A 17,896-nucleotide genomic window follows, 5' to 3' on the forward strand; every position below is an offset into this window, starting at 1 on the left:
TTGTTGCGGAGTAAATATTCTAGGAAAAAAAAGAGATTTGCCCAGGATTTGTGTCACTTGATCTTCCTGTGAAATATAAACACATTAAGAAATAAAACAACAAATGTCAGGCCAAATGCCCTTTATTTTCTTAGTCCTTCCCCTAGGAAGATATATAAACTGAAAGGCAAGGGTGGGGATAGATGTGAAGGAGTCACAGGTAACTAAGAGAGCTCTAGCCTAAAAATGTAATAATTATCTGTAATAATTATCTGCTTTTAGTTCTGCTACTAATTAGCTGCACAATCACACTTCATCACTGCGGCGGTTTTCTGGTGTGTAATTTGGGGATATAACAACTGTTCTACCTACCTTAATAAGTATCATGAAAGAGATAATGAATGGGATAATGCTTTCATTAGTCCAAGTCCAGTCAGGTGACAGATACTACATCAGTTTTTTGTTATTTTTCAGTAGAGAGAATAGTTGACTAGCAATAACAAATTATTAATTATGTTACAGAAAAGGCCAAAAAGACATTAAAGTGGCATGGAGATAGCTGGGCATAGAGGTACACGACTGTAGTGCCAGCTACTTAGGAGGCTGAGATGGGAGAATCACTGGAGCACAGTTTGAAGCTGCAGTGAGCTGTGATCGCACCACTGCACTCCAGCCTGGGCAAAAGAGTAAGATCCCATCTCAAAAACAAAAACAAAAAGTACCACAGAGGAATCAACTAGAGACAGCAGCTTGGCATGGTTGTGTCCATACCAAGATTTCCCCACGCAAATCTCAGCTTGAATTGTAGTTTCCATAACAATTGTAATCCCCATGTGTCATGGGAGTGGGAGAGAACTGAATCATGGGAGTGGTTTCCCTCACACTATTCTCATGACAGTAAGTTCTCATGAGATCTGATGGTTTTATAAGAGGCCCCCCACTTTGCTCAGTTCTCATTCTTCTCCCTGCTGCCATGTAAAGAAGGATGTGTTTGCTTTCCTTTCTGCCATGACTGTAAGTTTCCTGAGGACTCCCCAGCCATGCTGAACTGTGAGTCAATTAAACCTCTTTCCTTTATAAATTATCCAGTCTTGGGTATATCCTTATAGCAGCATAAGAACAGACTAATATACAGCTACACCAAGGCTAAAGGAACAAAAGGAAGTGGATGGAATTACCAGAACTTTGAGGTTTAAAGGGGAGCACCCAGAGAGCTGATCCTTGGGTCTCTGAGGAGGAGGTCCTGTTGAGCTGATACTAGTGTCTCTGAGTTTGAGGGCAGGGCAGCCCTCTGGGGTGTGATCCCTGGTCAGCTGATACTGGCATCTCTGAGGTAAGGGCACAATAAAGGTGCTTCTGCAAATTTTAGAACAACTGCAAACTAGATTCACCTACTGCTACTGCAAAACATGGCTGCTGCCAGGGTTAAGCAGGGAGGCTGGGGTGAGGCTGACAGAATAGGAAGCAGGATGGAAGGGCCAAGTCTCTTCAAAAAGACTCACTTGAGGGGAATGGTAAGAGCTCTTTAAATAGAATCAGTTATTCACTTTCTCCCCTCTGTGTCTTTGTTTTGCTGAAATGTGCATAATACTCAACAGAAAGACTAAAATGAAAAGGAAGAACATACTAAGTACTGTTGAAGATGGAGAACCAGAACTCTCATGGGTGGCTAATGGGAATAAACACTGAATAACCCTTTGTGAAGAAGATGGTTTGGTAACATATACTAAAGCCTAACATACACTGGACCCTGTTACCCAGAGAGTGCACTCCTGCATGCACACATCTTGTATGATTCCATTTATAAAGTCTTCAGTAAGAAACGCATATGATCAATGCTCTTAGCCGTCAGGAAGGTGGTTACTCTTGGGGTTGGAGAGTGAGGTAGCAGCAAGAGGGAGACTTCTGGCATGCTCCGCTTCCTCATCTGGGTGCTGCTTCCATGGGTGTAATAAATTCATAAAAATTCATCGGGTTGTACACTTTTATATATGTAGACTTTGATGTGATTATGTAATATTTTAATAACCGTTAAAGGTAACACCATTCCGCTTCTGGGCATATACCCAAAAGAGTAGAAAGCAAGAACTCAAAGAGACATTTGCACACTCATGTTCATGGCAGCATTATTCACAAAAGCCAAAAGATGGAAGCAACTCAAGTGTCCCTCAGTGGATGGATGGATAAGCAGTTTCTATATACAAATGTGGAGTTTTATTCAGCCTGAAAAAGGAAGGAAATTCAAACACATGCTACAACATGAATGAACCTTGAAGATATAATGTGAAGTAAAATAAACCAGTCTCACAAAAGGACAAATACTACATGATTCCATGAGGTGCTTAGAGTAATCAAACTCTCAGAGACACAGAGTAGAATAGAATAATGGTTGCCAGGGACCAAGGAGGGAGGAATGGGGAGTTATTGTTTGACAGATAGAGTTTCAGTTTCACGTGAGTTCTGTGGATGGGTGATGGTGATAGTAGCACAAGGTGAATGTAGTTAACGTACACTTTGAAATTAGTAAATTTTATGTTATCTGTAACACAAATTAAAATTTTAATTTTTAATTTAAAAAAAAGTGATTCTAATATATACCTTCCAAGTAAATGCATGCATCGTAATGAAGTTATTAACTTACCTCTGGAAGACATTCCAGCATGTTCACACCTCTTCTCTTATTGGGCTACTGTTAACTCTACCTTTTTAATCTTGTGTACAAGAAGTGAAAAAATCAAGAATGGACTCTCCAAGCAGTAAGAGGAGATGAGATGCATAAGACCACTTTACATGGAACCTTTCACTAACAAAATGCTTTAACATCCTCCTTCCCGTTTACACTCACTACACCCCCCTGCAAGAAAGGCAGGTCAGAGATATCTGTTACCCTCACCTTACAGCTGGAGAAACTGACTGAAAAAGAAAAAACCAAAAAATCACAGCCAACGGAAGAAACAAATTTTCTTTTACCAAATTCAAGCTGTAAGACATCCTTATGATGTCTTACGTAAGTGCATGAGTAGATTTAAAAAGCAAATTCAATTTACAAATTAGTTTTGTGCTTCTATTGCTCCCATAATAAAATGCGTAATGTTACACAGATCTTTTTTATATTTTGAAAAACAATTTCACTGTTTGACTTGAAAACAGTTTATTTAATTTATACAAATAACTACTAAATACAAAAAGTAGATTAAAACAAAATAGTTATTTTTTTCTGGCAGAGTTTAAATGCACATAATGGATAATTCTGAAGAAAATGCATTTTCCCCGTAGCGTTCAGGACTAAAATTCTACTGAAATCTTTGCTTCTAAATCAGTAATATATTCGGTGGTGTCACGTGGGTAATGGCTAAATACGTTCTGCATATGAACTGAAAAAAAGTTACAGTCTACACACATACAAATGTGAAGCACTTAAAATGTGAATTTAACTGATAATAAAAGAAAATGTCCATTTTAGAGTATAGTGTTAAAAACATTTCGGTAATAAAATCATAAGACCACATAAAAATAAGCTTTAACATATGCACGAAGCAGTTTTGTAAAAACTACCAAGTGCACAAGTAATAAATAATTTGCAAAGTTGTGTATAAACAATTCCTAATGTTCGGCATCATTGTAAACATCAGCACATGTGTAAAATGCAGCAAAGTGTGACATTACATTTTGTTTTGCCAAATTGAATTCCTATTATCCAAAGACAGACCAGTGGAGTACGCAGCCAACATTTTGGCAAGTTGGGTCTTTAAAATTAAGAGTAACAGTGCAAGTAAGGAATGCAAAGAATTCCTAGTGCAATAAAGAAGAGAAGCACAGGCAATATTGCTGATTAAAAATTCACCACCTCCTTGAGTTTCCCGTGGGGAGTGTCTAGGAGACTTGTGAAAGCTATGCAAAGCCACTGTCTTAATGCCCAGATCTCTTTTAGGATTTCTCTGTGTTCCTCCAGTCCCTACCTTTGCAACAGTGTCTGTCCAACATTAGTCTCTGCAGTGTGAACAGTTCGTGAAATGCCCAGTTCACAGTCATCGAGCGAGGTTAGGGTGGTTTTGATGTCTCCCCAACACATGGCTGGGTACGATGTCTGCCTTGTCAAAGCAGCCATTTGGGGAGGGAGACAGATGGATTCTGTTCTGGCAACCAGTCAGGCCAGCATTAGGTCCCAGCTGGACAATGACAACAATGTCAAATCTTCCTTCTTGACACTATGAAAATGTCAACAGTCAGTTTTCAATTTGTCGAGGGAATTATCAATTTTGGTCAAAGTCTTTTTGATACGCAGTGCTGTGAGTCTTGCGGATGGATTTTGATACCAGCATTCTTTCATTAGCTTGGCCAGAGAGGTTAATGTCTGAGGAAAGAAAGAACAAACACCACAATGACAAACTGGCTTTTTAGTGGCCCTGGAAGCTGGGCTGATATCATGTCAACCGTTCTGAAGAACTCGCAGGTATTAAGGCCGGGCGCGGTGGCTCAAGCCTGTAATCCCAGCACTTTGGGAGGCTGAGACGGGCGGATCACGAGGTCAGGAGATCGAGACCATCCTGGCTAACACGGTGAAACCCCGTCTCTACTAAAAAATACAAAAAACTAGCCGGGCGAGGTGGCAGGCGCCTGTAGTCCCAGCTACTCGGGAGGCTGAGGCAGGAGAATGGCGTAAACCCGGGAGGCGGAGCTTGCAGTGAGCCGAGATCGCGCCACTGCACTCCAGCCTGGGTGACAGAGCCAGACTCCGTCTCAAAAAAAAAAAAAAAACTCGCAGGTCTTGTGAAATTAGAGTTATGTTACTGTCATCTTCTTTAAACAAATATTCAAGCTTTAACCACTGATAAAGAGGCTACTCGTAGAGTTTCATGAACTCTGTCCTTTGGACTCTTAATGCTACCAATTTACTTTATCAGGCAAACGACATAGGCCAGATTGGACCCCTTAATGATTTTATGGGTGCTAAAGGCAGCAATACTAACCTAGAGATAATCCTGAAATTTCCAAACAGGGTCATTTCTCATTGTTTTATATCTACTACTACTTATGAGTGGCAATACAGGATCTTCAGCATTCAGCAGCTTGTGTTTGGGATTTCAGATATGCAGAGATGGAAAGGAGGTTAAAAGCTTCACTTAAAGTCTCTTGGTTTACATATGAAACTGCAGTCTTAGGGCTAGTAGCGGTAGTCATGAGTCTCCCAATTCTTGGAGCTGCCCATTCATAGAAATTCTTACAAATATTGTCATTCACTAGCAACCCCTATCAGATATGGCTTCTTCGAGAATGGGAGTATTTGTCTGAGCTTCCTCTACTAGATCTAAACCCTTCTACATAAAATAGGAAGAGAAAACAACAGATACACAGGACAGATCACTCAGATGCTATACCAGTTGAAACTCAAAAGGAAACAAATAGCAAACAATGGAAAAGAGCTCTAAAACTGAGAAACTGGCATTCTTACCGGGTCTGAGAACCATCTGTTGGGTATGTTTGGCCTTTGTTGATCCACACAGACTACTTTCCTCATATCTTCAAAACTTGGGTCATTGGGAACCACGTCGTAGAACGGTGGCTTGTAATCCTCCACTATACCTGCACACAAGGACAAGAATTGTGTTGGGTTAGCAAGAGAGTACAGGATCCCCCAAGATTTCTTTGATGGGTGTCACAGGTTATAATGTGACAGAAGAAAATACTAATCACCTTCCTCATACCTCAGGGCAGTCCTGGAAGCTAAAGGTAGGTCCTAAAACAGGCAGAGAAAAAGGCAATAAATATACACCCTGCAGGGTATTGGAAGAAGGATAATTGTTAGAAGGAAATACGTGAAAACTTCTCATGTAATCATAACTATTAGCAAAATTCTCCCACAGTGTATATTAACAGCCCTGTAATGCCCAACAGGGCACTGGAGACATAGAACAAAAATTCCTTTGGTGATCAGAAACACCCAAGCCACCTGGGGAAAGCACATGAATCTAGTGGCTTCCAACCATAAATAGAAATAAAAAGTTGTCCACAAACCAGAGCTAGGGAGTAATAAACCAAGACCATCATCAAAATACCCCTTTTTTGTTATAAAAATATTTTGTTAAGAAAAACATTGTTATACATTAATCTCTTCCATTAGGAGGGATGCAAATAATATAATAGGAAATACTCATTTCCTCATTAATTCATTCTACATGTACTGAGTACCCGCTAACTGCCAGGCACAGCTGTCTGACTGATGGTTCTATTATTTAAAATCATATTGAAGGCATAAAATAAAATGTAAAGAGGATAGCCACGTGGGAAGGCAGAGGAAAAGAGGGATAAATAATGAGCTCTTCCTCTGCCCAAAAGCAAATGTGAAAAGTAGCTAATTTCAGCTTCTGCCCCTGCATGATTTCCAGTGGCCTGGAAACCTTTTCTTTTCCAGCAGAATTATATCAACTCCTTAAACAGAAAAATGTTTAACTTCATTATTTGGAATTAGAAAATGGATTCTTCCCCTTCATAGACATAAAACCAAGACATCTATTATTTCTTTTCCCTCAACAAAGGGTTCAAACAATGAGGTAATAACTTGGTTTACTGCTCTCTTTTCTTCCTCCGGGTCTTTCTTCTATTCCTAAACACCTAAAAAGTTGTTGGAGGGGACAGAAGGAGACAGTGAGGAAAGTTGTAATTCAGTTGTTCTAGTTCCTAGAAGCCACCTGAAAAGCTTCAATTCCCTTTTCATTTATCATAGAAATTACTAACAGTGGGAATCCATTCTTACAAATTCCATACAAATACAAACCATTTATGCAAAACATTAGCTATGATAAAGAGCATCTTTTCAAGAAATACTATACATCTTTTTAAAACTTCACAAATTTGGCTAAATAAAGGTTTATATTTGAGATGGAAACTAGTCTAAATTATATTTTTTAAAAATCTAGGCTGGGTGTGGTGGTTCATGCCTGTAATCTCAGCACTTAGGGAGGCCAAGGCGGGTGGACCACTTGATGTCAGGGTTCGAGACAAGCCTGGGCAACATGGCAAGACCCTGTCTCTACTAAAAGTACAAAAAGTAGCTGGGTGTAGTGGCGCATGCCTGTAGTTCCAGCTAACTCAGGAGGCTGAGGCACAAGATTCGCTTGAACCCGAGAGGTGGATGTTGCAATGAGCCAAGGTCACACCACTGCACTCCAGCCTGGGTGACAGAGTGAGATTCTGTCTCCCAAGAAAAAAAACAAAACAAAAAACTAGTTAATTCCAAATAGCTTACCCACCTTGTGTAACTGCATTTGAAATGCATATCAGTCAGTGGATTAAAACTTTCCTGGCAAATCATAAACAGGTCATATTGGGTATAAACTGCTACTCTCAGAAGTCTTGGAACACCTCATCTTAGAGGCCCTTCTTCTCCTGTAAGAATCCCAGGAAGCATTCAAACAAATATCTTTTAATTATTTTCAGTACTAACAGACACCATCTAAAATACAGCTGAACATGGACCCAGAGAGATATTTTATATGTTTTCTAGGGTCACAAGAATTTACAGAAAACAGTAACACATGTGCCCTTCACCATCTCTCAATTTTTCTGAAAGAGAGTATATTTAAGAGCCTACCTTAATATTTAAATATCTAGCATAACAGCCATCTATTTGGAGTAATTTACCTGTTGAGCTTAGGAAGGGTTATGTGAATGTGAACAGTAACACAAAGTTGAAGTTTTCTATAAATGCAAAAGAAAACAAAGCATGGCTGGATTTTTAAAACATGAGATCTGGTGATACCAAACAATGAATTTCACTATACAAAGCTGAAATTTACCCTTGTGTTTCCGTTTCCCATGTTTTAATTTTATTAAATGCCCCCATGTTTTAATAAAAGGAGTCAAGTATTTTTAAAAGACCATTTAATTGATTATCCCTGGGACTTAGTCAAGCCTCTTTTTCCTCAATCATTGGCCAACTGTTGATTGTTTTCACCTGACGCTGGCCATGCTTCTCCAAAATAAAATAAACCTGGGATTAAGCTCGAACAGTCACTAGGAACTCCCTCTGATCAAGGAAAGCAATAAATCAGTTGAAAGTGCATTACTACTATGGTGGGATGCCGTATTAAATGCTGAGAGTGATAAAAATATAAGACATGCTCTTGTTTTCCAAGGAAATCAAAATCTAGTGGAAAAGCAGGACAAATCTCTCATTTTTTTTTTCCCTTAGACAATGGAAATCTTGTCAAAAAGAACCTCAAAATATGTTTTTCACCCATTTATTTTATATCTTGAAAGGCAAAACTATATTAGAAATTCTCATTCTACTTTCACTTTGAGATCCTAAATTCTCAATGATCATTTTGATTAGCTGTGTGTGCCCGAGACTGTGCTTGGCAGGAGGGATAAAAAAAAAAATTTAAAAAAACAGTGGCTCATGCCTGTAATTCCAGCACTTTGGGAGGCCGAGGTGGGTGGATCACAAGGTCAAGAAATCAAGACCATCCTGGCAATATGGTGAAACCCTGTCTCTACTAAAAACACAAAAATTAGCTGGGTGTGAGTCCAGGCTACTCAGGAGGCTGAGGCAGGAGAATCGCTTGAACCTGGGAGGCGGAGGTTGCAGTGAGCAGAGATAATGCCACTGCACTCCAGCCTAGTGACAAAGATTCTGTCTCCAAAAAAAAAAAAAAAAGAAAGAAAAGAAAAAGATGCAGTGTTGGTGATGAGAATAATGAGAAAGGTGAAAGAAAAAAAATTACAGACTAGCTATAGAGGGAAGATCACAGAGAAGAGGGTGGGGAGGGACAGTGGCACTTGGCAGTGCTCACAGGAGAAAACACCTCCATGGTATCCCAAGTCCCCATATATAAACTGGGTGCCGTGGAAGCACGGGTAAGCTTTCCAGGAGGGAAGTGGGGCATGGGCAGAATGGAAAGATCAAGAGTTTGCAAGGCAGAAAAGATGACAGGGAAGAGAAACCCCCACGGAGTGGGTGCATTCCAGGCAGAGGGAGGCTATGGGGCAAGGACAAGAACTGACAAACCATCCTCTGATGTTGGAGAGATGGAGAGAAGTTCTCTGGGGCTGAAATGGGTGCATGTGGTGGCAGGAGAGCCGGGGGAGAAGAAGGAGACAGGAGGTGAGGCCAGGCTGTGAGGTGATGCATGTTGTCAAGGTAGGAAATAACTGATTTACAACAGTGCCTCATTTCTGCCAGAAAGTGATAATCAGCGAAGCCAGGCAAAAAAGTGAACTCTAAGTCCTTTAGAGGCAGCACCCAAGAAGTTACTGCCAAATCGTGAGCCAGCAAAGAGCACAGCATGAATTCAGGCAAGTAACTAAAAATACAAAGCATTTCAAGTGCCAAATGAGCAGTACAAACAACAAACGACACAGGAAGGCAGGGGAAGAGGCGCTCTTAAATGGTGGCCAGGGACGGAACAGACTGAGCCAGGCCTCGCCTCCCATGTAAGGCGGCCAGCGTGACTCAAAGGGCCACGAGAAAGAAATCAAAAACGTTATTCATAACCTACTCCCCCACAACTTTTGACAGGGGTGTCTGATTTATACAATAGTTTTTTCCTGGGCATATGTCTAGTTGAAAGTTTTCTCTTTTCTGGGGTAAGCCTATCTTCATCAACTAATATCCCTCCCATTGGTTTGCTATATGGCTCTGAGTAAACCCCTTAGCTGCCAGGCCTTAGTTTTCCAATACCTTTAAAGCACACATCACAAAGCCAACGTGCAGATCAAATATGTCCTAGATATGCACTTCAAAAAGCATGAAACACCAGTGGCCTCACAAATGTCCAGAAACAAGTCCTTCCTCAAGATCTTGCCCCCAAGGTCCTGAACTAGACACCCACTTTCTTTCCACTTGACAGCTGCATGTGGGACACACGGGTTTCTCTACGTCGGTCCTTCCCTGCCAACCTCCACCCTATCCCACTGCCCTCAGTGAGATCTGTAGGAGAAAGTTGAGAAAGGAGCTCACCATGCCCCTCCTCTGCGTGTATTCCATCAGTGCTGTCCATGGGAGCCCACTCCTTTCCCACTAAAGTCCATTCCCCACCACTGTCCTTCACATACGTGGACATCAGCCACACCAGAATTACTTGTAGTTCCATCAATAGGGCACCTTTATGGGATCCTTCAGCTCTACCTTTTGTCTGACATACCAATTGTCACCGTGGTCAAGTTTTATTTCTCATTCCCACCTGCATCACATCCTCCCAAGCTTGTCCAACTATGTTCTTATTCAGTCCACGGATGACTCAGTTCATGCTTCTCACCTTCTAGAAGACTGTTCCATCCTGCTACCACAACGCAGGGGCCTAAATGAAGTTCAGTGCCCTCACCCCCATACTCCGTCACCTTCCTATATACCTCAACCGCAGTGGCTTGATCTATTTATTTATAATAATTTGACTCTTCAACAAGAATGTAAGCACCTTTTAATCAGATATTCTGGGGGTTACTTTGCTCAAGTGCTTGAGTCTAACACACATCTAGTGTATTACAGATACTAAATACACAAATACATGTTGATTATATATGTCCACAATCCTTTTTCAAAACTCTCAGGGTTAGATGCATTTGCCAAATTTGGAACTTCTAACATTTTATAAAGGTAATAGCATACCCTACATTTTATGTGACATCCCCTCCAACTTGGGTAGTCACATCAGATATCCAGGTAATGAGGACAGACTCTCTGGCATGTATATCCATACAGAGAGCTATTTTTAACAATTAACTCCTACAGAAGTGCTGAAATCCTTCAGAGAACAGAACATTAGAAGTACACTATTTTCGAGAGGGAAAAAAAGAAAATGGCCCATATCTGGCATCTGAGAGGACTATAAGTGAATAGTGTTTCCTTCAGGTGTGGCACGTGAGAAAATTTGGTATGGTTCATGGACTAAACTTCTTCATTTCATTAGTTACACATTTATTTTCATAGTTACCTTCCATTTTATGCCATGTGATACTGGTTTTCCATTTCCAGCAGTGATAATAATTTCCTTTCAAAACAAAATTAACTTCAAAAAGAGCCAATTTGAAGGAAAAGATTCTGTAAATGATGGTACAAAGTAGCATCTGGATATGGAAAAAAAATGATGAGGGTAGTAGGAATGAATGAATGGATGAATCTTGGGAAACACTGAGTTCACAGAAAGGCATCATTCTTCCTGGTGAGACATGATTCAAAAAGGTATATCCAATATTTGTGTTACTTCACCTAACAGACCTCACAAGAGGGCTTCGAGATATTTCTCACCCTATGGCACAGATAAAATACGACTGATGAATAAATGGATGAGGTTGTTCCTGGCAGAGGGGATGACAGCCCGAGTTCTGGCCCCTCGGCCCTGCCGCACTGCCAGAGGGTTATGAGAATCAGTACCTCAGGCATTCCTGTAACTCATGGCAGGCACTTCTTCCTGAAAGCAGGAGTTGGAAAGACAGCCTTGTCCCATGCTGGGTAAAGTACATGCTGTGACAGCTGTGTCCTGCCCCTCTAGCCCATTGTAATTCATGGGCTTATGGAACCATGTACATTACTCAAAGTCCAAACTAACTGCATTCTCAGGAATCTGTTAAAATTATAAAATTAATTTCTATTGTTGGAATTCTCATCGATGTAGCAAAAGTAAATGGTTTATAGATTACTGTGTAGTTGGACCCTACTAAAAACATGTGTCAATATTACTGTAAATTGCCAAAGGAGAGGGCAAAAAGCCTAGAGACGCTGCATGGCTATTCCCTGAGTTAAACTATGAACAAGACAGCCTTAGAGCTTGCATACCTCCAAAACTGAGACAGAGAGGAGTACCACAAGAGTTCCAAACATTTGGTAGCTCTGAAGGAAGGCTTCTTCAGAAAAATGTATCATTCACTGAATGTTGTAGCTGTTATAAGGCTTATGATACAGATATTTGTCTTGGTGGAAGACTGCTTTTAGAGGTGTGTCAAGGAAAAGAGACTACTAGTCAGTAAACAGCAGCCAATAAACTTTTGCAGCCTTCAATTTATTTTGTCATGAGGTTAGCTGACCACTCTCCTCTGTTTTGGATCTCTAAATCAGGGATATGAAATTCCAGGAAGTCAGGGGGAAAATAATTCTTCCCTCCCACTCTAACTCCATATTCCTGCCCCCAGTCACATCCTAAATGTTAAAACCAAAACAAAAAAAAAAACAAACAAACAAAACTGAAATTAATGAATATGAAAAATTGGCCCTAATATGATTCATCCTCTTATGCAAACCTTAATACACACAAAAGTAGGTAATTAACGTCATGAAACATGTTGAATATTGAGTTGCTGACAAAAATAAGAGTTGTCATGGTTTCCATACACAAGCCCCATTGCACTTAGGAGCAGAAGCACACAAGCAGCTCCCTGGCTGGCTCAAAGATTCATTAGAAGAGGTTCTTTTTTCAAAGTAAGTGCACCAAATATAAGCTTATTCTAACAAGTATGTCCTAGCCCCCACCCCATAAAAGGCGCAGCTTGGCCAGCAAGGATTTTTCTATGAGATACACGTGGTTTTTGACACATTTTAACCCTGGATTCCATCATAAAATAACCAAAGCCAGTAATAGTGAAACAAGAATATGTCCACAGAGCCTTCCTGTGGGCAGTGAAGAGGGGAAACAAATGTAGCAGGGCCAAGAGGTAGCAAAACAAGAGGCAGAAGATGGCCACTGTGATCTGCAAGCTCCTGGGTGGCCTTCATCACCCATTTTCCGTGGAAAGGAAACCAGACCAAAGCACTTTCTTATGCCGGACACACAGGATGCTTTACATAAATGATCTCGTTTTAATCACCATAACCCCTTAAAGTAGATATACATATATATATTTTAATAACAAAACTGATGTAAGTCACCGATCAGAGAGTATGACGTCAGACCCTGGAATGTTAGTGATTCCATTTCACTGCCTCCCACAGACCCAGCACAAACCCCACACAGTTCTAGAGGGCACTCTTCACACAGGCTTCTTCTGTGTGCAGTGCAATGGCCCTAGGAGAACCACAGCAAGGAAGACAGAAGCACATCACGCTAACATGTCCAACCAAATTGGTATTTCTCTATTCAATCTGGGCACACTGTCTTTTTTCAAAAACCCTAGTGTGTATTTGGATGGGAGCCTTGGCATCACATTTTCTTACCTTAGAACTACTAAATCAGAAATGCTGGGGCTGGGCCCCAGGAATCTGTGTCTTAAGCACTCTGGGTGACTGTGACGCACATTCCAATTTAAAAACTATTGATCCAAGTGAACCCCTGCCTTAAGTTCATATAGAAAATTCACACAGGGAAGGGAAGAAAACCATTTTCTTTCCTACCAATTCCAAATTCAATGTCAAATTAAACACCAAAAGTAAATTCCAAAGGACATTATTGAGAAATGTTCAGATGCAAAAATGGACTCAACTCTCATTTCCTGTAAAGAAACAGCATGAGGTTTATTATTAGTAGCAAACAAATGTAAAACTCCAATAAAAAATAAAAAATGCAACATATCTTTATGCTCATGGTTCACTTGAGGATCACAGTACTCCAAGAGAACTATCTGGTCATCAATTTTTATAATGGATTCAGAAACTCAAAGGATATATCATTATAATGACCTTCCTCACCGAAAATATTCATATATTTAAATGAGATACATTTTATATGCAATAATTTCAAAAATATATATTCTTTTAATGACAGTTCCTAAAGCTGGTAAGAAAATGAAATAGGTACATCACACCCTGGGGTATGGGGGACATTGTAAATTAGTACAGCTGTTATGAAAAGCAACTTGGCAATATGTGTCAAGCCATAAAAACACCCATATTCTTTGACCTATTAAGTCTACTTCTTTTCAGATTCAGAATCAGTTCCCCAAACGAAATCATCATATGCACAAAAATGTCTACAATAAGCCCCAAATGGTAGAAACGGGATATCTAACAATATGGAAATAGTTAAGCTAATAAGATGTCATGTGACCATTTAAAATAAAAACAGACTATTCAGCAACATTTAAAAAGCACGAATAAAAAAGATGATACGGAATTATATCTATATATGATTACAGCTACATTTTTTAAATGAGTGCATACAGAAGTAGAAAAATATGTAAATGTTGAAATTTGAAGGCAAAATTTCTCTTTCTACTCATTTTTTTCTGTTTTGGGAAAGTAATAATTAAAAGATTAACAGTAGTAAAAACAGGTTTGCAAGCAGCATTGAATACTTACAGGTTTAAGTTTAGATAAACTGATTTGTGGGTGAGGGAGTATACATTGTGTGTGTACACACGTGAATGTTCATAGAAGAGAGAACAGAGAACAAAAAGAGAAAATATCAAATTAGTCATTGCCAAAGGACAGTAGATAATTTTAAATGAGACAGGAGATACCCTTACCGCCCCTCTAAAAAAATCAAACCACATCACAGCACAGAAGCTCAACCCACAACATTCTGGGAACTAGTTAACAGTCTTGGTGATGATGCAAGGGAGAGATCAATAAATCAGAAAACAATCAAAACATTCTCCCTTCCTCTACCTTCCTTTCCCCCCCTCCCAAAATAATGTTAAACACAGGCACTACCAAGCAAGCCACCATTTGTTGAGCTAAATTTTAAACTGATGACTCTGACTTCAAACTGACTACTATTAATCACAGCTGATCTTTAAAAGCCACTTGGGTTTATGCCTGCAACACAGGGAGCGGGTTTGCAACATGAGTTCTTACAAAGCCTGAATCCCAAGTCTCTGCTGAGCAGGCCTGCTTGGCTCAGCTCCGGCACCCCCACAGCTGGAAATGCTACTGTCTAGCTATGGAACGCCAACTTCCTCTTCATCTGGGGCAAGTTCCACATCACACAGTTTATTTGGACACCAATCCTTCTCTAAATTGTTTGTTAAGATAAACTAATCAGAATTAAAATTTTCAGTCTGAAGGTGTTCAAGAATGATTGGGGAGGGGGTGAGGAAATGAAGCTGATGTGCAATTTCAGGCAAAGTTCAGAACTTTATAAATCTGCAAAACAATTTCTCTGTTGCAAACAATTCTCAAGGGGCATCAAGGGCACAAACTGCGAGGCAGCAGCTCCCAATGGTTGAGAAACAATTACCAAGAAAACGTTCATATAAAAAAAAAAAAGAAAAAGAACTGTCAATTTACAATCCATGTATGTTTAATCTGAACACTTACTTTGATATCCTCAGATGGTTTGTTCAAAGCAGATCCACTCTGCTATTAGGGAAAAAAGCCACCTAAAGGCATGCCAATTTTAATTATTGTACACTAAAACTATATAAATTACCCAATTCCACTACCTCACAGAAAGTCCTCATCTCTGGCTGTGCTATTCACGAAAACTATGATTGTCCCACAAACCTCAATCCTTGGAAGAAAACATCAGTGGAACGTGGAATGGAAAACAGCTATTAGAGACTTCATGCATTATTTCTTCAAATCCAGGATTCCAATGGGTCACAGGAGGCTAAAATGTAAAGCATCTTTTGGAAATGAACATTAATCTAAATATATGGCATTTTCTTCTGTTTTCCTGGAATAGTTTCAGACACATGCTCTGTGAAATAAGATTTTCAGTTGTGAAGATATGAAGAGGTTCATCTAGTTAATTCAAGGGATTTTGCTATAAAAACCACTTTGTGGGTAGTTGGGGCATGCCCAATTTGAAAGAGTATACTTAGTGCTTTCAGAATACAATGTACTGAAAGTAAAGTTCAACAGTATATTTGTGGCTGATTTGGGTACATGAAAGGCAAGGGTGAGAGCGCACTGTAGGGAACACAGGTTAAAAATGACAAGTGCTTCTTTAACTGCTAAGGCATCACCATTTAATAAAACTACTTATAAGCAGATCAACATAGGCCATCTATCCAGGGCTTCCTGCATTTAAATTTGACTTGTTCAGTAGGTACAGTCTGCTCATTATAAATAAGTGACTTCTGAGTGCAAAAATTGAGCCTTTTCTCAACAATCCAAACTCAACAAGTAAAAACACATAAAAAATAGCAGAATTCACCCTTAGATTTACTTGATCATTCTCCTCAAGTTAAAACTTCCTTGTGAGAAGAGCAAAAAAGTAAGGAGGGTGGGAAGAAAGGTAAAATAGGAAGATGGAGGAAGACAAGAATGAAATACGAACCAGTCCACCCACTATCCCTGATGTCTATAGGCACGATCAGAGGGGTCTGAAAACAGGCCTGCCCCACTCACCACTAGGGCCCAAGCATGCCATCTGGAGGTCTGAAGAAAGGTTTCCTCCACCAAGAGTCACCACTTGCAGTGCCTAAGCACAACTTCCAAGGGTCTAGGGATCAACTTGCGCCACCCATCACAGCCTGTACTCATGTGCACCAATGGGAGGCCTGAGGACAGGTTCATCCCACCCAGTGCTGCCCCTGTCAGGGCCCATATGCATCATCTGGGGGCCTAGGGATTGTCTGCTCAGCCCCCTGCCACCACCAGTGTGTGTGTATACCTTCTGGGGGATTGAGGATGAGCCCATCCACCCTGCCAGCACCCGCACACACATCATCTGACAGCCTAGGGAGTGACCTGCCCTGCTGGTCACCACTGGAGCCTGCGCATGCCTCCTGGGGACCTGGCGACCGGCCTTCCCAGTTGGCTGGTACCCAAGCTTGCTGCCTGGAGGCCCAATGGCTGGCCCATTCCACTACTGCCATCATCAATGCCACACAAGCCACCCAGAAGCCTGATGACCGGCCTGTCTACCTAACCCACTGCTGCCACTGCTGGGCCCTAAGCAAGATGCCTGGAGACACAAGGATTAGTCCATTGGACTTGATTCCATCAGTGCTCATATATGCCACCGAGAAGCAAAGGACCAGCATGCCTGGCTTGCTGCCACAACCACTTGTCCCAAGGACCAGTCTTCCTGGCATCCCTATCCCAAGAAAAGCCTCACCACAGCCTCCATTAATCTCAGCCTAAACTAAAAAAGACTCACAGACACTACTGGCGCCAGTAACAGTTGAAGTAATCATACGGATACTACACGAGTGAACCTACCCAGAATCAAAGCACCCTACCAACCCAATATAGGAAATAGTCTTTGCCTACAAAAACCAAACCATAAAATTGGGAGAAACAAAGGTTACACTAGATGTGCTGATATCAATGTAAAGACACAAAGAACATGAAAAAAATAAGGAAATATGACACAGCAAAGGAACACAGTAAGTCTCTAGCAACAGATTCCAATGAAGAAAAACTAGGTAAAATGCCTGAAAAAAATTCAAAACAATATTAAAGAAGCTCAGTGAGGTATCAGAGAACACATGCTAAAAATACACAAAGAAATTGGAAAAACAATTCACAATCTGTGGCAAACTCAACAAAGAAATAGGTATCATTAAAAAAATCAAAGAGGTTGAGGAAAAGATGGCAGATAGGAGGCATGACTAAATTGCAGCTCCCACTCAGACGGACAGAACAACGTATGGAGACTCGGACCGTAAACCTTTGCTCCAATAACTACTCCAGGAATATACCAGGAAATCTGAAAGAATCAACGGACCCTTTGAAGGAAGGGGATTGCTCCTGCAGGACCTGGGAGACAGCCCAAATACTCTGAGGGCCCAAACTATGAAAGTGGGAAAGGAGGACTGACTGTCCACCCCCAAACACACACTCTCACTGGGGAATCTGAAGATCCAGATTATGGAAGAAGGATTTGACCTTACCTGGAGCTGAAACAATTTAGAGAGCTGAATGAAATACAGGGGCACGGGAAGTAGCGGGAAATGCCCTATGGGCTCTCGGTCCCTGGGGGAGCCATTTCTGACTTGCCTTACAGTGGTCCTTGGGAACGGCTGCCGGAGGAACTGGGAAAAGACCACAGGGAGAAGGAAACCTCCAGCTGAACTCTGTAAAAATTCCAACCGAATGCAG

At 40.8% G+C, this 17,896-nt stretch overlaps 1 protein-coding gene across 7 annotated transcripts in view; it reads right to left on the minus strand.

Moving 5' to 3' along the window:
* Window positions 1-2,602: 2,602 nt before the first annotated feature.
* The window catches only part of LOC105493210 (activin A receptor type 1), a 141,732-nt gene continuing 126,438 nt past the window's right edge, over window positions 2,603-17,896 (minus strand). For all 7 annotated transcript variants that reach the window (XM_011760731.3, XM_011760733.3, XM_011760729.3 and 4 more), the window contains 2 exons: window positions 5,432-5,562; window positions 2,603-4,333 (listed from right to left, as the gene is read on the minus strand). In XM_011760731.3, the coding sequence (XP_011759033.1) occupies window positions 4,199-4,333; window positions 5,432-5,562 (266 nt within the window). In that variant the 3' untranslated portion in view covers window positions 2,603-4,198. The remainder of the gene's footprint in view (window positions 4,334-5,431; window positions 5,563-17,896) is intronic.

Source organism: Macaca nemestrina, chromosome 11, assembly GCF_043159975.1.
Source record: "Macaca nemestrina isolate mMacNem1 chromosome 11, mMacNem.hap1, whole genome shotgun sequence".
In the NCBI taxonomy this organism is placed as follows: Eukaryota; Metazoa; Chordata; class Mammalia; order Primates; family Cercopithecidae; genus Macaca; species Macaca nemestrina.